Genomic DNA, 26,076 nt, shown 5'->3' with positions numbered 1-26,076 from the left:
ACTTAACTCCCCGCTAGGCACCTATCTGCATTATTAGGCCATTTAAATACTTTTGTAGATCTGGGTCCTTTTCCTTGCTTAGATGCTCTAGTTGTAATGAGGGACAGTAAAAAATTAAAAACCTCAAAACCGAATATTCTTTGCAATTTGATTCAAATTTTCAAAATAAAAAAAAAACCCAAGTCGATTTGCATGGGAAAGAAAACAATGCAACATGTAGCATTTTTACACTCAAATACGGGCCTTCCTTCCTTATCTGAGTGGAAAATGCATCCTTTTCAAACATGTCGTGGCTGAAAATCAACAGGCACTGGAAAAAAAATGTGCTGTTTTGCTTGTGGAACTGGCCATTTGGACAGAAATTCAACGAAAGTTCTCATTTGTTGAAATAGCCTGGACTAAGAGGGTGAAGTAGTTGCTTGGAAGTTTCTAGCCAGAACGGTTCCACGACAATGCTGGGAATTAGCTATAAAGTCTATTTATCTGCCTCTCTCTCTCTCTAGGTATTATTAATTATTGTAGTGCTTAGGACCCCAGTCATTGTGCTGGGCGCTGTAAAAACATAGACCCAAAAGACGTTCCCTGCCCCAAAGATCTTACAGTCTAAGGATAAGGCCAGATATAACTGGTGGATACAGACTGATGGGAGAGCCCAAAGAAACAATGAGACAATATTGGCCAGCGTGATGGGCACTGGCCTCAGCTCACCCGCTGCCTAACTGTTGTCAATTTTTTTGTGTGGGCATCAAAGCAAAGGAGCGTTTAAAGACAAGATTAGAGGGGCAGTGAGGTAGCTTTGTGGAAACTTACATAAGGTACTTATACGGCTGTCAGCACAGCAGGGCCTAGCCCCTATTCCTGACCAGGTATTTATTTAAAGCATGCCAACCAGAGACTTTCCTTGAGGATGCCATCACAGGATTTATACAAGACCAGTGCATGCTGGGCCAGGATCCTTCCATGTAGACCAGCAACAAATCCAGCTGTGCTGCAGTGTGGTCTAGTGCATAGAGCACTGGACCGGAACTCAGGAGACCTATCTTCTATTCCCAGCTCTGCCCCAAGCCTCCTGGGTGACGTTAGGCAAGTCACAGCACTGCTCTGTGCCTCAGTTTCCCCACCTGTAAAATCGGGGTCATGATACGGTTTTCCTTTATAAAGCACTTTGATATCTCCTAATGACAAGGGCTAGATAAGAGCTGGGGCTTGTAATAGTTATTCAGTAATACTGATCCTTATTCTATGGAAGTGTGTCCTGTGTAGCAATATTCATAGGTTCTAAGGCCAGAAGGAACCATTGTGATCATCTGCTCTGACCTCCTGTATAACACAGGCCATAGAACTGCCCCCAAATAATTCTTGTTTGAGCTAGCACATATCTTCCAGAAAACCTCCCCATTTTGATTTTAAAATGGCCTGTGATGGAGAATCTGCCACACTCCTTGGTAAATTGTTCCGATGGTTAGTTACCCTGGCTGTTAAAAATTCACACCTTATTTGTAAATTTGAATTTGTCTAGCTTCAACTTCAACATTATCATTAAAGGTCAGTGTTGTCACCTGGTGCAGATTCTGATGAAGACTGAACGCAGGGTTCCTTCCGGCCTCTTAGCTAGAAATGTTTCAAAAGAGGAAAAAATATTTTTTGGTGTAAGTTTCATTTTTGTTTTGTAGAAAGCCCCAAAACTTGGAAACTCAGCACTTGAATCGAATAGATCCTAGAACTGGGGTGAAAACCCCCCCAAAGGAACCAGCCACCCTGAAGGATACCTGACACACAAGCTAAAAAGCAGCACGGCCAACTCTTGTAATCATAAGTCTTACGATTTTTGATGCGTTTCTTTATGCCCCAGCTCCTGGAACCAAAAGATCCCATGAGAATCTCAGCTTTCACTTAGCACAAAAGTTCTTTTCTAGACCTTGAGCTTGTGGAGAAAAGCTTTCGTGAAGTGGGAGCAACTAAAAGACTCAGAAACCAGAAGGCTAAGAAAACGAACCCCAAATATATTATTTTTTAAAATCTCATGATTTTAAGCGGATGTCATTGTTTTTTGGGGACATGACTAATGGGTTTTGAATGCTTGAGTTTGGCAATAGTAAAAAAGCCTCTCCCACAGAAATGTGGTTTTGTGTTATCAGGAGAGAGAGGCCTCAATCAGAATCTCGGATCTGAACTCCCTTGAACTTTGGAAAGTTCAAAACTTGATCCAAAACTCCTGGCTGGCCTTGATCTCTCCAACAGGCCAAGACAAGATCCTGGCTCTGTCACAGGCTACATCTACACTACGCGCTAGGGATGTGATTTCCCGGCTCATGCTAGCTCTCATCAAGGGTATAAACAGTAGTGTTGCTGCAATCAGTACTCAGCGGGGCTAAGCCGTGCCTCTGTTGCCTTACCCATGGCACGGCAGCGACATCACTATTTATACTCATGCTAGCTAGATGCGCGCTTGCGTGGGTAAGTGAGCACCCCTAGCCTTTAGTGTGCACATGGCCCAGGGGTTCTCAAACTGGGGTCGGGACCCCTCGGGGTGGGGTGGGGGGGTGTCACCATTTTATTACATGGGGAGTCGCGAGCTGTCAGCCTCCATCCCAAACCCTGATGCATCCAGCATTTCTAATGGTGTTAAATAGATAAAAAGTGTTTTTAATTTATAAGGGGGGGTCGCACTCAGAGGCTTGCTATGTGAAAGGGGTCACCCAGTACAAAAGTTTGCGAACCACTGACATAGCCTAAGTGTGTGTGCTCATGTCTCCATCTAGTGGCTCATATCAAGAACAGCAGCCAGTTTAGTCAGCCAAGTTATTAGCTAAAGAAGCAACAGGTCACATTTTCAGTGCTGATGGCTGTAAGCAGGGCGCCGAGAGTGGGTTCGGGCCCCGGTGAAAATTTCTTTTCAGGCCCCCGCAGCAAGGGCGGACCGGCTAAACAGGGCCGACGGGGGAGACGGGGAAGCTGGGCCCCCTTCCGGACCGCCGGGCCCTGGTAATTTGTACCGGCTTCCCCCACCTCTCGAAGGCCCTGGCTGTAAGTCCGAGCCCACTAACAAGTGTGATAACTCTACCTACGAGGCGACATGAATGCTCCCAAACTTTAGACCCTTATATCTATAGCAAGCTGAACTGAGCCCTAGATCTGAGCACCCAACCCTTGGGAGAAGTGTGGACCCAGTTCTAAACTTGGTTCAGACTCATCTTCTCCTTTAGAGGGAGCGAGTCCCGTGCCTGACTTTTCATCCATATTGTATTGTGGGATCATGAGAGGTTCTAAGCTTGCTGATCACAGGTGTCATGATGACAGCATGCTGTCCTACAGCTGGACTGGCCCTGTGTCGGAACATGTAGTGCCTAGTGATAACAGTAATATTAGCAAAAGAAAAAAGACTTAATAATAATAATAATACCTAGCTCTATAGTATTTTTCATTTTACAGTGTCATTATCCCCATTTTACAGCTGGGGAGACTGAGATACAGAAAGGTGAAGCAAGTTGTCCAAGGTCACCCACCAGGCCAGTGGCAAAAAGGGAACAGAACCCGGATGTCCTGAGTACCAGGCCAATGCTCTGTCCCCTAGGAAACATTGCTGCGTTTGCTAATCTACCTGCCCTGACCTCACTATTACTTTACACCCCACTCAACTCTGCACTGGTCCGGTGGTTAACACACAGTTCCTGGCTTTGACCCAAACTCCAGGGGAAAGTAACTGAAATGCTCTGTTTCCCCTGTGTAAAATGGGAATAAGACTCCTCCCTTTGGCTGGTTAGATTGGAAGCTCTTTGGGGCAGGGACTGTCTCTTACCATTTGTATGTACAGCGCCTGGCACAATATGTCCTTGATCTCGGTTGAAGCCTCTGGGTCCTGCTCTAATACTAATATTTCTATTCTGGTCCTTCCACTCTGTGCATCCTGTTCTCCTGGTCTTAATTTAGGCCACAATTCTGAAAACATTTATGCACATCTTTGATTTTATGCTTCTTTGACTTCAATGGGACTTCTCATGTGTGTAAAGTTAAATACTTGTGTAGGTGTTTGGGTAGCGACAGCAAACTTAATTTAACCAGTCAGAAGGGAACTTACCATTCTGGGCTTCCCTGACAGACACCTTCAAGTCAAAGTTCTTACATTGAGATGTATCCTCCGGTATCTTTGCATTGTAAACAGTTACCACGGTCAAGGTTCCTTGTCCGGTGCCTCTCGCGGTCACAACGAAGTCTTTATTCAGCCTAGTCTGTAAAGAATCCTCAGTCAGATTGGGTGACTCTTACATTTCTTAATTTTAAATAGGCCAGTGCCGATGAAACATGCCAGACTGATAGCCTGCAAGATTTCTGATGTTCTCTATATGCCAAACAGGTGTAGGGCGAGCTTCATACATGCCTACTGCCCCTTAATGTGCTTTCATTTGTTCTTATAAAGCAGTATATAAATGCTAAGTCTTATTACGGAAGGGAGTTCACTCTCATTCACCCCTTCAGCCGTTAGTTTCTCTGCTGAGCCTGTCAACAAGAGTGATGGGGATTCACCATCAGTGAACGGAGACCTCCCAACTCATCTCATGCAGGACAGTAAACAACCATCTGATGGTAATGCCTCGAGCTGGGCAAATAACTACGGAGCTGGGTGAATAACTGATCTTTCGGTTTGCTGGCAGGTCCAAAAAATTGGCAAAAAAAAATTAGCTTCAACCCAAACCAAATCTGAAAATTACAAAAATTTTTGGCAAATCAAAAAAAAATAATAATCCATTTTGGGTGGAAAGAAGCCTTTGTTAAGAGGTAGATTCACAAGAGAGCAGCAGGAAGAGGTAGTGCTCTGCTTGCGACCCTTAGATCAGTGGTCAGGGACTCACCTGGGATATCGGAGACCCTTGTTCAATTCCCCTCAGCCTGTGGAGAAGGGTTTTGCACTGGGGTCTCCCATATTGCACAAGGGTGTCCCAGCCTCTGGGCTATGGGATATTCTCATAAAGGGCTTTCTCAAGCTTTCCAGTTCGAGCTGTTCCACTTTTCAGAAATAATGACTCTCACTGGAGCAAATGTAAATGGAGCGAGGGCGGGGCTGAGCACCCACTGGGAAAAAAGAAAAAAGTCAGCGTCTGTGGTGCCTAAGGACCCCGAGATTGGGCAGTGGCTGGACTCCTTTCAGACTGCAGGAGCATGAAGCACCCTGGGCATCCGGAGCACAGACGCTTGGATTTCCCTCACAGCCGTCCTAGTGCATGGTCAGGAAGGGGCACACAGTAGGATCTGTGGCAGCAGGAAAAAACAGTACCTCCGCTGTTCTGAGCACCATAGCAGTCTCATACTCAATCCTGTAAGTGAGGGCTTTAGTCCGGCCAGGCAGAAGAACAGAAACATCCAAATTCAGCTCCTTGTGCTGCGGAACGTCTATCTGGTACTGCGCAAGAGCCTGGAACACCATGATGATAGCCTGGAAGACCAGGAAAAAGACAAGAGGGTTACACCTTATTGTCCTCAGCGGCGGCTCCAGGCACCAGCGCTCCAAGCGCGTGCCTGGGGCGGCAAGCCACAGGGGGCGCCCTGCTGGTCCCTGCGAGGGCGGCAGTCAGGCAGCCTTCGGCGGCTTGCCTGCGGGAGGTCCGCCGGTCCCGCAGATTCGGCGGCAATTCGGCAGCGGGTACGGCAAAGCCGCGGGACTGGCAGACCTCCCGCAGGCATGCCGCCAAAGGCAGCCTGCCTGCCGTGTTTGGGGCGGCAAAAAAGCTAGAGCCGCCCCCGATTGTCCTATTGCCACAAACCAAGGGCCTGCATCCCTTTTGCTCCTGAATTACCCCAGTGGCCCGTGAATGAGATCAGAATCCAACCCTGACTGTTTAATGAACAGGAACTGAAAATACAACAGTTAACGCTCAACGTTAGATGTTACGCAGGATAGCAGGAGGTATATTTTTGTGCAGTGATTAACATATAGTCATTAACACAGATATGAGCCAGCCCAGTAGCAGAGACTCATGGGGAAATGGTTATCCATCCGCTATAGGCCACTATAGGCCTTATGTTTAGGTTACACATTAGGAAAAACTTTTGAACTGTAACGATAGTTAAGTACTGGAACAAATTACCTAGGGAGGTTGTGGAATCTCCGTCACTGGTGTTTCTTAAGAACAGGTTAGACAAACACTGTCAGGGATGATTTAGGTAATACTTTGTCCTACCTCAGTGCAGGGGACTGGACTAGATCAGTGGTTCTCAACCAGGGGTATACGTTACCCTGTGGGTACACGGGGTCTTTCAGGGGTTATATCAACTCATCTTGATATTTGCCTAGTTTTACAACAGGCGACATAAAAAGCACTAGCGAAGTCAGGACAAACTCAAATTTCATACAATGACCTGTTTACAGTGCTCTATATACTATACACTGAAATGTAAGTACAATGTTTATAATCCAATTGATTTATTTTATAATTGTATGGTAACAATGAGAAACTCAGCAATTTTTTAGTGATAGTGTACGTGACATTTGTATTTTTATGTCTGGTTTTGTAAGCAAGTAGTTTTTAAGTGAGGTGTAACTTGGGGGTACACGAGACAAATCAGACTCCTGGAAGGGGTACAGTAGTCTGGAAAGGTTGAGAGCCACTGGACTAGATGACCTAGCGAGGGCCCATTCTGCTCTATATTTTTATAATTCTAGGATTAACAGGAGCCATGTCTCAACTGTATGGGGCATAAAATTAGTGGCAATTTATACACATAAAAAGTTACATATGAAGTCTGTGTAACAGTGAGGATCATTAACCGTTGGAACAATTTGGGAAGAGTCATGGTGGATTCTCCACCACGGGCAATTTTTAAAATCGAGATTGGATGTTTTTGTAAAAGCTCTGATATAGTTAAAAAAGGAATTAGACTGGGGAAGGTCTATGGTCTGTGTTATACATGAGGTAAGAACGGATGCTCACAACAGTCCCTTCTGACCTTGGAAACTATGAATTTATATTAGGTTATCATGTCCACCTCCTGGACCAACACACGGTTGTTCCCTACGGTGGAGTCTCCATCTCAGTGGATCAAGTGATGGGGTTTCCATTCCTTCTATTGGGAGACCATCCTACAAAACATATTGTTACGTCTGCCAAAGATTACACTCACTTGGGTAGATCCATACCCCCCTTCATAGAATTTCTGCTCTGACAGCCATCTGACTACGGGTCTGACCAATTCGTACTTCTTCATGCGCAGCAAGGCCAGCAAAGCGTACGAGGTGGCCTCAATGCTGTAGGTGTGGGCGTTCGTGTCTTCCCAGCGATTTCCCTCTAAATGCCGTAAAAGAACGAGAACTAGAATAATCTTCACCAGGACACAGAACAGCACATTCTGAGCAGCTCCAAATGGAAAATACCACCTCTTGAACCATACCCATGTGAAGAATGGTCAGTGTGATGCAAATCCATAGCTACATAGATATTCCCACAGAAAATATCTAAGTGCTACAGAAAGGATGACTGGTCTTGCGGTTCAGATGCTGGCTTAGGACTCGGATCGGGGCTCAGTTCCCAGCTCTGCAACAAGCTATTTTGGACAAGTTGCGACGAAGTGGGAATGTTCTTAATGTTTTCTCTGAATACTGTGTGGGTGCCTCCGTTTCCCCTATGCATTTCTTAGGTATGTAGGTGGGGGGATCAGGGTGTATGATTGTTGCAGAGCTCAAGAAGGCCCCTGTGATACTGTCTGCACAGAGAATGGCCGGCACTCTGTCTCCTGGCAACTAATGGCCTGGGCCCCTCCTCTGCAAAGATGCCAACTGAAGGTGTTGGAGAACAAAGAGATCAGGTGACCTCCCGGCCTGTGAAAGAGACAAAGGCCAGAGAGGCGGGGCTGGAGAGTTTCAGTTTGGAGCTGGCTGGGAAAAAGGAGGGGAGCCCAGATGGGGCTTTGGCCTCCCTGGGGCCCCCCCAAGATGGACCTAACTGAGGGGGGTCCTGTTGTCTGTACCTGCAAGACCTGTCTGGGACTGTGTTCCTGTCATCTAAATAAACCTTCTGTTTTACTGGCTGGCTGAGAGTCACGGGGAATCAGGGCCGCCCAGAGGATTCAGGGGGCCTGGGGTCTTCGGCAGCGAGTCCCGGGGCGGAAGGAACCCCCGCCACTGAATTGCCCCCAAGTCCATGACACAAGTTGCATAGGGTACATGTCTACTGCGATAAAAGACCCATGGCACAGCTGCAGCTGGCCCGGGTCAGCTGACTTGAGCTCATGGGGATCGGGCTGTGGGACTATAAAATTGCAGTATACATTTGAGCTTGGGCTGAAGCCCCCACTCTGGGAAGTCCCAGCAGGGTCTCAGAGCCCAAGTTTGAGTGACCATGCTGCAGGTTTATAGCCCCATTCCCCAAGCCCTGCGAGCCCAAATCAGCCGAGCCAGGCTGTCTTTTATGGCAGCGTAGACACTCTGGGTCTTAGTTTCCCCATCAGTCTGCCTTGTCTATGTAAACTGTGATTTTTCAAAGCAGCCTGAAAGAAGTAAGCAACCCACTCCCATTGGGCCTAATGAATTTGAATAGGCGCCTTTGAACCAGACTTTAAGCATTGTGGGATAGGGACTGTCTCTTGCCATGTGCCTAGCAAAAGGGGGCCCTGATCTGGGTTGGACGTCACTGTAGAACAGATTAGAATAATATCAGGCCAACTAGACAATACTCACTGTTAAACAAAACCACACCAAACTCTCAGCTGTTGTAGATCTCGCTAGCCCTTTGATCACTTCCCTCCTCCCCCACCCCCTGTGAGCTCCCTCCCAACTTGGCCACATCTTTCTGGTACTGCCAATAATCTACCTGTTGAAGCGCTCATAAGCACTTTCTCGCTGTCCAGTTCCCCCATCAGGGCTAAGGCATAGGATGTGAGAGCCACCGTGTAAGGTCTTCTCAGAGATGGATACCTTCTGGCTAAGTATTCCCCAGCTTTGTTAATGCCATTCTTCAGACTCTGGGAGGTCAAAAAACCCCCAACCAAACAAAAAACAAACAAACACAAAAACACATCAAGAAACCAAACCCACAGATCAGGCTGAAATTCTATTAATTTATATATTTTTACATTACATAGTTTAAACCCCCCCCCCCACACACACAATTCATTGAATTGTATCGTGGGTGAATTTCATTCTCTCCGCACACACCCTTCCACCACTGTGCCTTACCTTTGACCTAGAGGGGCTCCCCTAGAGGTTAGAGAGGGGAGTGCATCCTCCATGGACCACTTGGTGAAACTACTAACATGGGGGCCAACAGGGAGGGTGGGTTTTGTGATCTAGACACCTGTCTGTCAAGAACTGTACAGACACACTCTCCTTCCACAATTCATTTCCCATAGGAGAACTAAAAACCTCAATAACATTTTTCCATCACTGCAGGTCTGAATTTGGCGGGAACAAGGTCTCTAGAAGTGAAAGACTCCATGTCCCATTGACAATCCATCGAGCTAACCAGTCCCTCTGAATATGTTTGCCATTTTTACTGCTTCTATCAAATACTGGAAATGGAGACCAGCCTGGCCTAGTTGGATGGGCGTATTTGGAAATTCCTCTCTCTTACTGGCAATAACAAGGAAAAAAGAAATCAAAGGAGGAGGATGGTCTTGCAGGGACAGCATTGGGCTGGCAACCTGAGCGCTAGCGGCAGGTTTGGATAATTTTTGGTGGTGCCCAGAACGGGTCCAAGTCTTGCTCCCTACCCAAGGCTCTGGGAGGGAGTTTGGGTGCAGGAGGGGGTTCGGGCTCTGGGAGGGAGTTTGGGTGCAGGGTTTGGGCTCTGGGCCGGGGCAGGGGTTGGGGTGCAGGAGGGGGTGTGGGTTCTGGGAGGGAGTTTGGGTGTGGGAAGGGTGAGGGGGGTCGGACTCTAGAGGGAGTTTGGGTGCTGGGTGTGGGCTCTGGCCTGGGATAGGGGTGTAGGAAGGGGTGTGGGCTCTGGGAGGTAGTTTTCGTGTGGGAGGGTGAGGAGTCAGGCTCTGGGAGGGAGTTCGGGTGAGGGCTCTGGGAGGGAGCTGGGGGGATACAGGAGGAAGTCAGGGGGTCGGCGCTTACCTCGGGTGGCGTCGGCTCCCGAAAGTGACCCGCACACCCCTCTGGCAGCAGCTCAGCGCTCAGGGAGGGGAGACACTCTCCTCCCCCAGGGGCTGCAGAGACATGCTGGCCACTTCCAGGGACGACACGGAGCGGGCGGGCAGAAAGCTGCCGTAGTCCCACTGCGCTGCGGGTGGTGGCTGAGGTGGCCGCCATGGGCTCCCGGCCCAGGCCCTTTTAAATAGCTTGGGGCCAGCAGGCAGGGCTGGGGGATGCTCTGGGGGAGAGACCCATCCCCAAACATTGGTGGAGCCAGGCTCTGGGCTCTGAATATTCCTGGACCCTGGGCACCACAGGCCCATACAACTCGCCACCCCTGAACCTGGGTTCAATTCCTGGTTCTCCTACCCATTTCCTGCATGGCCTTGGGCACATCAGTTGTCTCTCCATGCCTCTTCCCCCCCATCAGTAAAAGGGGGATAATAATACATCCTTGCTCTGTCCTGTTTATTTAGATTGTAAAAATCTTTGGAGCAGGGATTTGCTGTTATTACAGTATAAATCTAAGCTCCTGGAGGGGTCTCTGGAGGATGTGGAGTCTGGCCCCACAGCCCAGTTTGACATGTGAACTCAAATCTGGCAACTCTATTCATTCCTTTAGGCCAAATTCTTTCCACCACATGTTCATGCACCACATCTGGAAAGGCAAATAATGTGAATAGATGAAGATACATGACAGACATACTCACAGGGACATGATTGTCACAAATGCCTTTAGACTCCAGCAATGCAACAAGAACGAAAGCCGTTAGAGATGCCTCAGGCTCAGCACCCTGGTACCCTCCCTAAGGGGGAAACAAAGAACAAACCTCAGGAACAGAATTCATGACATTATCTACCTACCTCTCTACTCTACTGAATCTATTGACGAGATTTAGCTCTGCATTCTTAATACCCTCATCACTACAGTATCAGGGCACCAATTACAGTAATAGTATTGCAATGTTCTGATGTCACACCATCATGGTCCTGCATCAAATGCAATGTCACAGTGTGCCAGCCCCAAAAAGAAATGATCTATCTACCTATCCCCACATAAACACTATCCATCCATCCCCGTACACATCCTCTCTGTTTATTTATCTGCTTCCTACATCCTCCATGGCCCAGCTTACAGCCGCTCTCTCCATGGCAGTGTCAAATGTTATTACTCCTGGGGGAATTCTTTGCCACTGCAGATGCGCAGAATTAATGTGTCCTGCAGAATTTTTTTCCCTGCAGAAAATACATTTCTGCGCAAGAAGTGCTGAAGTTCCACCTTTCGCTCACTAGAGGCCACTATGGCACCAGAACAGCCCGCAGCATGAATGCAGTTGGTTGTTCGGGTGCCACAGCAGCCTCTGGTGGGCAGAACTGCAGCGCTTCTGGGGCAGAATGTATTTTCGGTGGGGGAAAAAATTCTGTGCATGCCCAGTGGTGCAGAATTCCCCCAGGAGTAGAAGTTATCACAGCACCTGCTTGTGGAGCCAGGTTAGGACAGAGTGGGGCACACAGGGCTGCTGGGTGGTCCACAGGCTGGGGTTCAGAATAGCTACTGGGGGACAGACTGGGGCAGGAACTAGTGGGCTGACATTGTTGAGCCTGGGGATGGGGGAGGGGAGCTGCAGGGACACATAGAATCATAGAATATCAGGGTTGGAAGGGACCTCAGGAGCTATCTAGTCCAACCCCCTGCTCAAAGCAGGACCAATTCCCAACTAAATCATCCCAGCCAGGGCTTTGTCAAGCCTGACCTTAAAAACCTCTAAGGAAGGAGATTCCACCACCTCTCTAGGTAACCCATTCCAGTGCTTCACCAGCCTCCTAGTGAAAAAGTTTTTCCTAATATCCAACCTAAACCTCCTTCACTGCAACTTGAGACCATTACTCCTTGTTCTGTCATCTGGAGAACACTGAGAACAGTCTAGAGCCATCCTCTTTGGAACCCCCTTTCAGGTAGTTGAAAGCAGCTATCAAATCCCCCCTCATTCTTCTCTTCTGCAGACTAAACAATCCCAGTTCTCTCAGCCTCTCCTCATAAGTCATGTGTTCCAGCCCCCTAGTCATTTTTATTGCCCTCTGCTGGACTCATTCCAATTTTTCCACATCCTTCATGGGGATGGGCGAGGAGGCTGCAGAAACCCATGGGGATGGGAGGTGTGGGGACAGGGGCAGATGTGCCTGACTGAATGGGAGAGGGCTTGGGCCAGGGTCTACATGGGGGCGGCTCCCCAACTCCTTAGCAATCCTGCCCCGCCCCCCCAAAAAACCTGTTCCATGTTTCTCCCACCCATATCCAACAGCTCTCCAGCCTGGGTCACTCTAGGCTCCTTCCCTCTCCTTCAGCTCCTCCATTACCCCTGACTTCCCCAAGCCTTTGCACTGCTTCTGACAGGTGCAAGAAATATAGTTCTGTATTGTCATTTAAACAAATTACTCCAAGTTCTGTATTAATATGCCTAGTAAGGAATCTATGTGTCAAACAAACATTGCCAGAATCTTTTTTTGGGTCTATATTGTTATAGGCATACTTGCTGACAGAAATTTTGAAATAAATTACCAAAATAATTTAAACTGGCATGATTACATTGTGTTATTTTGACAAATAAAAATATGCAGAATTTTGGGCGCAGAATTTTTAATTTTTTGGCACAGAATTCCCCCAGAAGTATGTTATGTCCCTGTTTAAGCAGGCTCAGAAATGCCAGAGGTAGCTATAAATATAACTCATGCTTACTCAGGGGGACGCAATTACACAGACACTGGGCCAAACCAAATATTTTACTCACTTCTGCTTCAGATAAAATTTCCATTGACTTCAACAGAGGTTTTGCCTGGGTAAGGACCCAGTGAGAAAGAGTAAAGACTTTGGGATCTGGCTTAGTGAGTCAAACTGCTGATTTAGGAAGTGTCAAGCTGCTAGGCTGAATAGAATGGGGACAGTCTGAAGTATTATGGGAACTAAGGTTAAACTTACCATCATACTTTTAGCCATCACAGGAGCATTTTCCTGAAAGACACCATCAGGTTTCTGCTTTTCTAGGATCAGCCATTTCACAGCCCCGCAGATAACTTGAGATTCTATGGGCACTAGCTTGCTAGCCAGGGCAAAGACCTTCGCTACGTACGCCGTCAGCCTGAGGGGTTAACACGCAGAATCAATCAGGTCAAAAGGTCACTCCTGCCTTCCTGAAATTCTCCTTGACACAGATGTTTGAGCCAAAGTGTTACCATCTGTGCTGATGGATGAGTTAAACGTGTATGAAAACTTCACCAATAATTGGTGTCGGGACAGGTTTTGTGTGGATCAACCTAGTAAATCAGTTGCAGTAACTTGATTACCGCGCCCACAAATAAGCAAGGGAGAGAGAGAGAGAGAGAGAGAGGGAGGGGTGAGCTTAGAAATACACGAATGCTTAGAAATCCTTGAGTGTATGGCGCAAACTGGGTTTTCACTGGCATTCCACCATCCAAGTACTAACCAAGTCTTACCATAGGCGCCGACTCTGTGGGTGCTCCGGGGCTAGAAAAATTGGTGGGTGCTTTTCACCCACTGGTAGCCAAGCTCCCCGCCCTGCTCCAGCTCACCTCCGCCTCCGCTCCACCTCCTCCCCTGAGCGCGCCACATCCCCGCTTCTCCTCCCAGCGCTTGCCGCTGCGAAACAGCTGTTTCGAGGTGTAACAAGCTGTGGGAGGGAGGGGGGAGGAGCGGGAACACAGCGCGCTTGGCAGGGAAAAGGCGGGGCCGGGAATTTGGGGAAGGAGTCCAATGGGGCAGGGAGGGGCGGAGACTTTGGGGAATGGGTTGGAATGGGGGCGGGGCAGGGGTGGAGTCGGGATGGGGCCGGGGGAGAGGGGGTGTCGAGCACCCACCGGCACCAGGAGAAGTTGGCGCCCTTGAGTCTTACTTTGCTTAGCGTGAAATGTGTTGGGATCATGACCAGTAGAGCTGTGATTATAGAATTGTTGTGTGCCGTGGACACCTTCCCACTGGGAACTGGCCTGAAACCCACCAAATTCATTTCACACAAGCCATTATGTTCTAACGAACACGTGTTAGACCTCTACTGATCTAGGCCACTCTGGTGTCAGCAACCATGCAAGGATCTGTGTTCCATTACCAATCTCTGATGCTGTCAAGTCCCCTCCGTTTTTACTCCCCCGGGGTATTTTTCTAAAGATCCAGTTCTACACATGAACTTTGTCCATTCAGTGTAGCCAGGGGACTAGATTGCTCTGGCTCATGTCTTCCAGAGGAATGGTATACAAAGGAGAAGCTCAACACAACTCAGCAGAGCGTTATAGAAAAGCTGTCTTTACCATGTGCTTGAGGGTGAACTTAAATAGGCTGCATAGGAGTAGTTGGGTTTCTTATATGCCAGTTGCTGCGTGTAACCTGAAAAGGAGAAAGAAAGGTCTTTGAAATGTGTTGTGCACTTCTCCTGCCTTATCCCTCCCATCTGTTATCCCTCTCCCCTTTCTCCTTCTCTCCTTCCTCTTTGCAAAGCACCATCTCTACCCTCAGCTCCCGGCTTGCCTCCATTCTGTGTTTGTTAGCAGCAGTCAGTTTGACTGGGAATCCAGTCCATTGAAGCAACTAAACTGAACATTGAAGCACTCCAGAGACCAGGATCCAAGTCACTTTCATGCTGGCTCAGGCTAATGCGCTCATCACATCTAAATTCTGCTCCTAGCGCACACAGAGCCGTGAGCCGAGCATGGCACAGATATCAGACAGGAGGAAACCGAAGAGGCAGCACAGGTAGTTGACACATTCATACCTTGGCCACTCTATAGAGACAGCCGCAAGATGTCCGGGGTCAGATGTGGCGAGGATTTTGGCAGAAGCAGATTAAGATTTGTTGGGGCCCTGGGCACAAAGAACATTTGGGCCCCACCACACCTCGTGGGCCCAGGGGTGCCAGAACAGGGGGGGCTAGGGAGGCCACCCCCCCCCACTTTTAGAAGTGCAAGGTCATGCCCACCCAGTTTTTAACATGGGTGGAGTAGCCTCGGTCAGGCGTGGAGCAGTGATGGCATGGGCGTAGTTTGGGAGAACAGGGGAGGCGCTGCCCCCCTCAAACTGCAAGCTTAGGGCCAGGGGCGACAGAAGGAGTGGTGCCACAGGCGGTGGGTGAACCACCAGCTCGGGGAGGCCAACCCCCCGCTCACCCCTTCCACCTGAGGCCCCGCCCCTGGAGGGGGCAGGAGGCTGGACTGGAGCCCCTGCCCCTGGGTCCCACCGGCAGTGGTGTGCCCCAGGTGGTGGGGACATGGGCTGGGAGCTGTTCTCAGGCACCCAGGCCCTCTCCTCAGGGCAGGTGGAAGGTCCGGGGCTTCCCACAGCAGCTCGGGCTCCATAGGCAGCTCTTACAATGCTTGGCTCTGGCTTCTGGCCTGGCCAGGAGGCGGGGCCCCAAGGGGAAGAGGAGGAGCAGGGGGCAGGGACACAGTTCTGGTGTCAGTGCCCCCTACACTTCTAACCAGGTTCCGGCACTCCTGCTGGGGCCCCCAGATTGGATTTTGGTAACACTGATGTGTCCCGCTAGGAACTGACTTGAGATCCATCAGTTGAGCTCACAAAGACCCCCAAACAGCAGTCCCAAAGTAATTATTTTGCTGTTATCATGATGGAACAGATTTTAACCATCAACTATGTACATCTTTCCCAGTAGGAAGTAGGCTAAGACTTATCAGTCCAGAAAATAACAATTTAATTGTTGAGGTGAAACGGATCTGAGCTGGAAGCATATGGGAAAATGGTTCTATTATAATCCTGGGGGAATTCTGTGCCACTGCGCATGGGCAGAATTCATGTCCCATGCAGAATTTTTTTTGTCTGCAGAAAATACATTCAGCCAGAGAGGTTCTGCAGTTACACCTTTCACCCACCAGGGGCTGCAGTGGCGCCAGAACAGAGGGTAGCTGCTTCTGGGTGGGAGCAGCCCCAGCTGCAGATAGGGGAAGAGAAGAGGCTGCGTTCCTCAGCGCTCTGCCCATGGGACCAGGTCAGGAGGCATGGGATATGGGGGGATGGACAGCATGGGGTACATGGGGCTGCTGGGTGTGTGTGTCAAAGACCGCTAATGGGGGGGACAGACTGGGGTGGGGGCTGAATGGGAGTGGAGGTGCAGGGATACATGCAGAAAAGGGGTGGTTGAGTGGGGGTTCAGGGACATGGGGCACAGGGGAGGAGGGGTGGCTGAGTGGGGGTGCAGGGTCACATGGGGACCGGGGAGGGGGTTGCAGTGACACATGGGGGAGGCAGGAGGGGGTGGCTGAGTGGGGGTGCAGGGCCATATGGGGACAGGGGGAGGCAGTGGCTGAGTGGAAGTGCAGGGACACATGGGAACTGGGGGTCCAGGGACACTTGGGGGCGGGGCAGATGTGTCTGACTGAATGAGAAAGGCTAGGGGTCAGCCAGGGTCTGCATGGGGGAGGCTTCCTAACAATCCCCCCCCACCCAAAACCCCCCACATGTTCCATACTTCTCCCACCCACACCCAACAACTCTCCAAGTTCACACAAAGGCTCCTTCCCAGCCATTACTACCCTCTACCTCAGCTCCGACTCCCCCAAGCCTTTGCACTGCTTCTGAGGGGTGTGGGAAATAAATGTCTGTATTGTAGTTTAAATGAATTATTACTCAGAGTTCTGTAGGAATATGCCTAGTAAGGAATCTATTTGTCAAAAAACATTTCCTGAATCTTTTTTGTTGTCTATATTGTTACAGACAAACTTGCTGACAGGTATTTTGCAATAAACTACCAAAATAATTGAAAGCGGTGTGATTATATTGTGTTATTTTGACAAATAAAATATGTTGAATTTTGCAGAATTTTAAAATATTGTGGCAGAATTTTTAATTTTTGGCATAGAATTCCCCCAGGAGTATTCTATAGGTTGACACCACTCACCTTAGCCATCCTGGCCCCCACCCAATAGCCATATGCAGTAATGAACAGGAGTCTGGAGAAGGACCTCCTGTCACCCAGGAAAGCCTCTTACCGCTCCTGATCAGGTTGATGGCTTCAGTCCGGCGATCCACCCCCATCTTCTCCCATTGGTTGGTGTTGTCCAAGAAGTAGGTGGAAACGACCGTTGGGGTCAAACGGATCATGTTCTGTTCCCCACAGCCAGAAGGCACCACGATAAGATGCCCCAGCTTGGCCCCGTCGATAGAGTTTTCTACAATCTGAGCCACGGGGTTTCCTGGCCAAGAGAAGAACCTGGTGTGAATTCAAGCATGGGAGTGGTGGCTTGTGGGAATGGGGAGAAAGTGACCCCTCAATGGGTTCTGTAGACTTAACACTCTGAAATGTGCCTCAATGCACCCTGAAGTCTGGGGCACCCACTGCCCTGTAGAACTGGGTCCTAAGACTGGATCAGTTGATCCAAACCCCTGCTGGGACCTTGCAGGTTGGAAGAGAAGTCAATGACGTTGAGTCTGGGTATATTTTCAGTGCAATTTACACTGCACTTCATTTACTATGCACACCAGTCCTGGAGCAGAGGGAGTTGCAAACTGCATGCAAGTCAGTCCCCTCTCTCCGGGATCTTGGCCCCAAACACTAATTCTCAGTTCCCAGGGAACAACTCTAGTAACAGAGATGAAAGCAAATGCTCCTGCTGCTTTCCATAGCTCCCTCAAAGAAAATTCACAAAAAGAACACGACCACCGTATTTCTTCCTTGACTAAAAACTCGCTCGCACATTAGGAAAAAACTTGTAAGACTGTGTAACATTTGGTCCCTTTGTTGACCTCTGGCCTAACAGTCTTACGAACTTCTGAGTTTCACTCAGTATGATTTCTAAGCTCTTCACAATCACAGGCTCTTACTTACCACTGATGGAGACTTTGGTTTCTGGTTCAGTATTTGGAACGATATCATTTATATCTGGAGCTTTCACCTTCGTTATCTGTTCCCCACCTGTGAAAAGGAGAAAAGAACCCACAGTGAAAATATGAGCGTCCTGTGGGCTTTGCAGCTGCTATTTCTCCAGGGTTACAGGATCCCTGCCTTCATACAGAACCTGAAATGATGTCTTGTGGAGGGAGATGGAGGAAGATACCAAGAGGAGAGGGGGGTGGTGACATTGCAGTCCAAACTGATTGTCCCAGGATTCATACTGCTGACTTCCGAATAAGCCAAACCAGCTGTGTGATCACAGGCATGAATTCGGCTGATTTAAAGTGATGGTAAAGACATTAATATTAGTGGCCTGATTCTCCACTACTTTTCACCTTATTATTAATTATGATTATTTGTACTGCAGTAGTGCCCAGAGGCACTAGTCCAGGGCTGGGCCTCCGTTTTTCCTCTGTTGCCTCCAGTGATGGAGAATCATGTCTAGTTTTGGAATCAAACATTTTCTAAAATGTTCTCCTCTTCTACCCTGTTGCATCAGCCAATAGCAAAATCTGTGTCACACTTTATATTCAAAAGTATGATTATACAGAGTTTATAAAAGGATTGACAACTTCTTAATACATGTTTTAATAGATGGCTAATCAATTGTTATAGATTGTTAGAGTTCAGCAGATCAATAGGTTGCTTATAAGCATCTACAACACCTTCTATTGATATCTGCAACATATACTGCTCATGTCTGCACCACGCTTATAACATAGTAATATTTTAAACCCTTTATTAACTGCGGTGACGGGGCAAGGCCAGAGGGCTATAGAAAAGTAGTGGGTGCCAGATATATTAGCCCCAGGTTAAACAAATCCCTGGTACCAGGATAAGTAAATGGCAGCTGCTCCAGGTCAATTAAGACACCTGGGGGCCAATTAAGACCTTTCCAGAAGGCAGTGGAGATTGCTAGGTTGATTGGGACACCTGAAGCCAATCAGGGGCTGGCTGAAACTAGTTAAAAAGCCTCCCAGTTAGTCAGGTGGGTGCGTGTGTCAGGAGCTGTAGGAGGAAGCCGTGCTGTTGGAGAGACTGAGCTGTACACACCATATCAGGCACAAGGAAGGAGGCCCTGAGGTAAGGGTGAAGTGGAGCTTGAGGAAGTGGGGGCTGCTGTGGGGAAGTAGTCCAGAGAATTGTATGTGTCCTCTTCCTAAAAGGTCAGCTACCATAGCTGATACTATTAGGGTCCCTGGGCTGGAGCCCAGAGTAGAGGGCGGGCCCAGGCTCCCCCGCTTTTGCCCCCTGATTAATCACTGAAACTGGGAGACAACAGAGATTGAGAGGGAGGATAGCTTCTCCTCCCCTCCCTCGCTGGCTTATGAGGAAAATGGCTCAGTAGACTGTGACCCTTGTCTCTAGAGAGAGAAGGGTTAAGGGGAAGGTCACAGTGAGCCCCTGAGTCTAGCAAAATCTGTCAGGAAATGCAGGACCCACGGAGACAAGGACAGAGCTTTGTCACACTGCTTATAAATGTACTCAACATTGTGTGACCAAAATCTGTTTTGATTTCTGTCTGACTCCTTTGAGAAGAACATTAGTCCACCGGTTAAGACATTATCCTTGGACTGAGAACCTGGACTCATTCCTTACTCTGGTGCAGACTCCCTGTATGCCTTTGGGTTAGTAGTTAATAGCTTGGTGCCTCAGTTTCCCCAGCTGTAAAATGGGGATACAAACATTTCCCTATCTCATAAGTGTGTTGTGAGGATAAGTATGTTAAAGATCATGAGGTGTGCAGTGTGACACTGCACCCCATATTCTTCATAGAAATATTGTTATGATTTGAATATGGCACAACAAAGATATGTTTTATGTAAGATGGGTCATGTGAGGTATCATTGGAAAGGTTATGATCTACTGAATGTGTTTATCCAATTTGTATGCATGTATCATTTCCGTATCTGAGGTTAGGAATATTGACTATGTAACAATTACAACTGTGTGTATTTGGGGGAACGCCCACCAGACAATAGGCAATCAGCCTCAATGGGCCATTAGGAAGAACAATAAGACTTGGAAGATACTAATCTCAGTGCCTTCCTGAGAAGCTCCTGGGGTTGCTGCTTTGAGACTACAGGGTCAAGTGATAAACTCACCTGGTACTAGATCCCCATCTTGGGCTTTCAGTGTTTTTCCATTAAGAGGTGGTGGTTGGGGGGTCAGACTGGGAAACAAAAGATTCCTGCCTTATGTATATTCTATTTAAGGCTGGGAAGTAAGACAATCAGATCTTTTCTCCATTGCCTCCCGTACAAGGAAGAAAGACTGCTAAAAACATCTGAAGGAAAAGGAACTAAGCAAGGGCTGAGTCCAGGCTGAGAACAGGGGTTTACCCTGTAAAGAGACATAACTGGAACTCTGATCTGCAGAAACTCGGCAACCTGCCCAAAACAACATTTAGGGTGAGAAATTACAATGTGTAACCTGTTTCTTTAGTATATTAAGCTTAGTTTGCATGTTTTGTTTTATTTACTCAGTAATCTGCTTTGTTCTGTTTGCTATCCCTTATAATCACTTAAAATTTACCTTTTGTAGTTAATAAAATTGTTTTTAGTTCATTCCAAAACCCAATTTGTGCAATTCATATCTGGGGGGAAGGGGTGGGCAAAAAGCTGTGCATATCTCCCTCCACATTGAGGAAGGGGGCGATTTTTATGAGCTTGCATTGTACCTATCTCTCTATACAGCGCAAGACAATATTAATTTGGGTTCACACCCCAAATGAGGTGTGCACGTGAGTGCTGGGTAACTCCCCGAGCTGAATCTTCCCACACAGAGCTGATTTCAGTCTGTGTCTGCCGCTGGGTGTGGTCTTACCTGTGGCTGGGCCAGAGAAGGCTTGAGGGCCTGGCACAGCAAGGACAGGGTGAGGAAGCCCAGGCTGGTGGAACGGGCAGACGCAGTGGGACCCCTGCGCATCAGGTGGCACCCTGGACGTGGGGGGTCTAACCTGTCACACTCAGTTACTACGGTATGTGTAAGTACCGCAGACGGATATAATGCTGTGGTGTTACATGATTGTGTAAGGCAGACACAGGGACCAAAGAAACGTCAATATTCCACACAAATTTTAAACAAGTGTGGGGTATTCCATGGAACTGATGCAACTCTTCCATTGACAGCTTGACACTGGCAGCCTCACATGTCACCAAAAATTGAAGCAATCCATTTGAAAATCCCCAGGCACGATCATATGGTAGGTGCAGAATTTTTCTGGCGAGTTTGAGGCAAATTGGGCAAAGCGTGTGAAAGATACGAGGGCTCCAAAAATGAGAGACCCTCACTTGTCTATACATTGTGTGTTCACTGGGCTCTGGCAGAAGGAAAGGCGCTATAGAAAGACAAATCATTGTGGTTACTCACCTGCTGCAGCTGGATCCAGCACAGTGGATAGAACAGTCTGTGTTATTCTCATCCCTTCAGGCTAGGAGGGAAGAACAAGAACACATAATCAAAGTGTAACAAAAGTTATTTGCAGTGTTGTAGACGGGTTGGTCCCAGGACAGGGGTGACGGCATAGGCACCGACTCCGTGGGCCCTCTGGGGCTGGAGCACCCACAGGACAAAAATGGTGGGGGCTGAGCACCCACCAGCAGTCCCTCCCAGTGTTTGTCGCCCACCGGTTGGCCCCGCGGATCAGCGCCTCCCCCTCCTTGCCACGCCTCTTGCTCACCGCAAACAGCTGTTTCGTGGCATGCAGGAGGCTGGGAGGATGAGCGAGGACACGGCACGCTCGGGGGAGGGGGCAGGAAGAGGCAGGGAGGGGGTGAAGCCTTGGGAGAAGGGATGGAGTGGGGGCGGGGCCTGGGGTCGAGCACCCCCCGGCTCTTTGACAAGTTGGCTCCTGTGGGCAATGGATTCTTCCCAAAAGTGGGGGGCCCATGAGGCCCCATGCCCTCTGTGGCCCTGCCCCTCCTCTTCCCCCAAAGTCCCACCCTCCCCCAGCCAAGCTGGCAGCTGGAGTCCAGCCGGGGAGCCCTGGGCACACCACCTGCCCGGGGTCAGAGGGCCCAAGAGCAGCTCCCAGCCCGCGTCCCGACCTAGGGCAAGTGGAGGGTCTGCGGCTCCCCACAGCTGCCCGTGCAGCTCTTACCCCGACCTCAGGGGGTGGGGACATGGGCCAGGGGCTGCTCTCGGCCCCTCCCCCAGGCAGGTGGAGGATCTGCGGCTCCCCACAGCAGCCCAGGCTCCTTGGGCCGCTCTTACCTGGGCCGGGCTCCAGCTTCCGGCCTGGCCAGGGGGCAGGGCCTTGGTGGTGGTGGTGGGGGGGAAGAGGAAGGGCTGGGGGCTGGTCCCATGGCAAAAGTGGGAGGGCCATGGCCCCTTGGCGCCCCCCCCCCCATCCCAGGATAAGAGAGAGAGACAAGGGCAGGGGGTCAGGTAATATCTTTTATTGACCAACTTCTGTTGGTGGAAGGGACAAGCCTTTCGAGCTTCACAGAGCTCTCCCTCAGGTCTGGAGAAAGAAACTGGAGAAGGAATGTTTCCTTCTGGTCTGGCTGCATCTTTGACAGAAAAGGGGGAAGCCCCATTCACAGCCCCAAATGCCACCCTGGTGTACATCTACTGACTTCAGTGGAGCGCTACCAGGAATGAATTAGTCCCCTAGAACCAAGCAGGGTAAGGAATCCATGTTCTCATGGCTATATGTTGTTGCAGTTCTCAGTGAAGGACTCCTGATCCCCAAGTGAAGTCTCCCGTTAAGAGGCCAAATGGCACTGATTTCCCATGGGCAAGCTGGAAGAGTCAGTTCTGGCACTTCTGGACCCACCTCGCTCTCAAATATAACTGACTCATGTCCTCCAATAACAGACCACTGTTCACAGGGCCAGCCTAAAGAAGTTTAGGAGGGTTTGTCTTGGCCCTCATCACTGTAGTATCTGAGTGCTTCATGATCTTGCATGGATCTATCCCCACAACCCCCCCCGGGACATAGGGCAGCGCTAACATCCCCATTTTACAGATGGATAATTGAAGTGCAGAGAGACTAAGTGACTTGCCCAAGGTCACACAGGGCGTCTGTGGCACAGCAGGGAATCAAACCCAAGTCTCCTACGTCAATACTTTAACCACTGGACCATCCTTCGTGTGCAGTGAGGGCTCGTGAGATGATTCTTTGAGATACACCAGCAACATTTTCCATGAAGTGTGTGAGAATATCTTTAAAACGTCCTCCCACAATTTTACTGCAGAAATGGAGCCCGCTGAGGGTCCTGGTCCAAGGAGCAAGACACTAGGGGGCTTAGCACCTGAGCTCGGGTCTCTCATGGGACACCTTGCAGAGTTACGTGCAGCAACGAGGCCATTAACAAGGCTGCTGTGGTCACCGCAGTGGAGGGAAGGAAGTGGGCCGAGGACAGAGGTGCTAACTTCTGAGGTAAGGTAAAGGCCAGATTCCAAAGACAACCTAGCCAGGCCACCGGCTGCTTGTCCTGTGACCAGACGAGATGGGCCTGTGACCCAGTACGTACCACGACCTTCAGCTTCTTCTTCACACCGTCGGACACGTACGAGTCCCACACAGCTGCTTTCACCTCAACGTCGTGCAACCCTAGCTCCAGCGGGACGATCACGAGTGGCACCGCCCAGGAAGACATGGGCGCAATTTCCAGGATCTGCCGGTATTTTGCTTTGGAAGAGGACGCGCTGCAGAAAGCTGGATTGTGTAACAGCTCCATTCGGACCTGGGAAGAGAGCACAGGGGCAGCTTTTAACCAGGGAAATACGGTAACCAGAGGGGAGCTGTTCTCTCTGTTACAAACGGCTGCTTTGCTGGCTGGGGTCTGAGAGTCCGGTCCCGCCCGGTGCTGAATGCCTCCAGCAAGCTCAAGGTGCTCAGCATTTTGCAGCGTTTCTCCAAAAACAAGTCCTATAACAAGGCTAAAAAGCACTGGTTGATGTGTAATGAAGCCGAAGGATCCAGACTGGCAGCCTCTAGAAACGTAAGTACCGCATTTGTCCACAGATCGGGGACAGCACAAGCAGTAGCAGGGCAAGCTCTGCCTATTCATCTCTGCCTATTGAGTCTTTAGACTGACGGCTGAGATGGACAGGAAGAAGGCCAATGAACGTCAACTGGGACCATGGCTTTGCGATGAGGAAACTGGGGTGAGGAGGTCAGCACGCATGTGGACACGGGTGATCCAGAGGATATAGTGTACTTGGACTTTCAGAAAAGCTTTGACAAGATCACAAAGCAAAGGCTCTTGAGCAAAGTAAGCAGTCGTGGGATAAGAGGAAAGGTCCTCTCCTGGATCAGTAACTGGTTAAAAGATAGGAAACAAAGGGTAGCAATAAATGATCAGTTTTCACAGCCGAGAAGTAAATAGCGGGGTTCCCCAAGGATCTGTATTGGGACCTGTTCTCTTCAACATCGTCATAAATGATCTGCAAAAGGGGATAAACAATGAGGTGACAAAGTTTGCGGACAATATAAATTTACTCAAGATAGCTAAGTCCAAAGCAGACTGCAAAGAGTTACTAAGGGATCTTGCAAAACTGTATGACTGGGCAAGAAAATGGCAGATGAAATTTAATGTTGATAAGTACAAAGCAATGCATATTGGACAACATAATGCTAACTATACGCATAAAATGATGGGTCTACATTAGTTGTTTCCAGTCAAGATCGAGATCTTGGACTCACTGTGGATAGTTCTCTGAAAATATCTGATCAATGTGCAGCAGCAGTCAAAAAAGCGAACAGAATGTTTGGCACAATTAGGAATTAGATAATGAGACAGAAAATATCATAATGCCACTATATAAATCCATGGTATGTCCACACCTTGAATACTGCTTGCAGTTCTGGTCACCCCATCTGAAAAAACATACACCTCTACCCTGATATAAGGCGACCCAATATAACACAAATTCGGATATAACGCGGTAAAGCAGCGCTCCGGGGGGGCGGGGCTGTGCACTCCGGCGGATCAAAGCAAGTTCAATATAACGCGGTTTCATCTATAACGTGGTAAGATTTTTTGGCTCCCGAGGACAGCGTTATATCGGGGTAGAGGTGTACAAGAATTGGAAAAACTACAGAGAAGGGCAACAAAAATGATTAAGGGGATGGAACAGCTTCCATATGCGGAGAGATTAAAAAGACTAGGAATGTTAATCTTAGAAAAGAGATGACTGTGGGAAGGGTATAATAGAGATTTATAAAATTATGAATGGTGTCAGGAAAGTGAATAAGGAAGTGTCATTTACTCCTTCACATAACACAGGAACCAGGGGTCATCTAATAAAATTAATAGGCAGCAAATTTAAAACAAATGTAAGGAAGTATTTCTTCACGCACTGCACAGTCAACCTGTGGAACTCATTGCCAGGGGATCTTGTAAAATCCAAAAGTATAACTGGGTTCAAAAAAGAATTAGCTAAGTTTATGGAGGACAGGTTCATCAATGGAATTAGCCAACATGGTCAGGTGCAAACCAATGCTCTGAGTGTCCCTAAAACTCTGACAGCCAGAAGTCGGGACTGGATGACAGGGGAGGGATCACTCGATAATTGCCCTGTTCTGTTCATTCCCTCTGAATCACCTGGCACCGGCCACTGTCGGAAGACAGGGTACTGGGCTAGCTGTACCACTGCTCTGACCCAACATGGCTGTATATTCAGAACTACCACTAGAGGACATTCAAGCCCACATTACAAACATATGTCCCATTCGGAAGTGAAACCGTGAACTCATTTTAGTCAGATGGTAACCAACAAGCAGCCCTCAATTTGGGAACGACCTTCTGTAAATACACACTGTGAATGGGTTCTGTTTGACCTGATCACTTTGTGTCTATTTCAGGACAGAATCAGCTTGGCATGGGTGATGCGTGATTCCCATGATGGGGAAGGGTGGGGGCCTGAGTGTTGGAAGCTCCCTAGAAGTGTGTGTGTGTGGGGGGGCCCACCAGCACCCGGACTGTGGCCCCGCCCCCTGCTCCCCCCGAGGCCCCACCTATGCTCCACTGCCACTCTGCCCCAGGCCCCACTCCTGCTCAGCCCCCTCCCCCGAGGGCCCCCCCACTGCTCACGCCTCTCTCTGCTTCCTCCGCCACCTGCCACCCTCGCCTCTCTAGAAGAGGTGTA

General features: G+C 49.0%; 1 protein-coding gene across 2 annotated transcripts in view; it reads right to left on the bottom strand.

Moving 5' to 3' along the window:
• Window positions 1-26,076, bottom strand: part of LOC112109580 (venom factor-like) — a 54,870-nt gene that overhangs the window by 6,610 nt on the left and 22,184 nt on the right. The window contains exons 21-32 of one of the 2 annotated variants that reach the window (XM_026660649.1): window positions 23,457-23,669; window positions 21,349-21,409; window positions 17,911-17,997; window positions 17,075-17,278; window positions 14,387-14,462; window positions 13,044-13,203; window positions 10,777-10,872; window positions 8,802-8,952; window positions 7,117-7,280; window positions 5,273-5,431; window positions 4,079-4,229; window positions 1,560-1,611 (exon numbers count right to left, since the gene is read on the bottom strand). In XM_026660649.1, the coding sequence (XP_026516434.1) occupies window positions 1,560-1,611; window positions 4,079-4,229; window positions 5,273-5,431; window positions 7,117-7,280; window positions 8,802-8,952; window positions 10,777-10,872; window positions 13,044-13,203; window positions 14,387-14,462; window positions 17,075-17,278; window positions 17,911-17,997; window positions 21,349-21,409; window positions 23,457-23,669 (1,574 nt within the window). The remainder of the gene's footprint in view (window positions 1-1,559; window positions 1,612-4,078; window positions 4,230-5,272; window positions 5,432-7,116; window positions 7,281-8,801; window positions 8,953-10,776; window positions 10,873-13,043; window positions 13,204-14,386; window positions 14,463-17,074; window positions 17,279-17,910; window positions 17,998-21,348; window positions 21,410-23,456; window positions 23,670-26,076) is intronic. The other variant, XM_029913715.1, reaches the window with a different exon arrangement.

This window comes from Terrapene carolina, unplaced genomic scaffold, assembly GCF_002925995.2.
Source record: "Terrapene carolina triunguis isolate 2854851 unplaced genomic scaffold, T_m_triunguis-2.0 Scaffold833, whole genome shotgun sequence".
NCBI classification, from domain to species: Eukaryota; Metazoa; Chordata; order Testudines; family Emydidae; genus Terrapene; species Terrapene triunguis.
The sequence above is the reverse complement of the archived record's forward strand: the minus strand, read 5'-3'. Positions and strand labels throughout refer to the sequence as shown.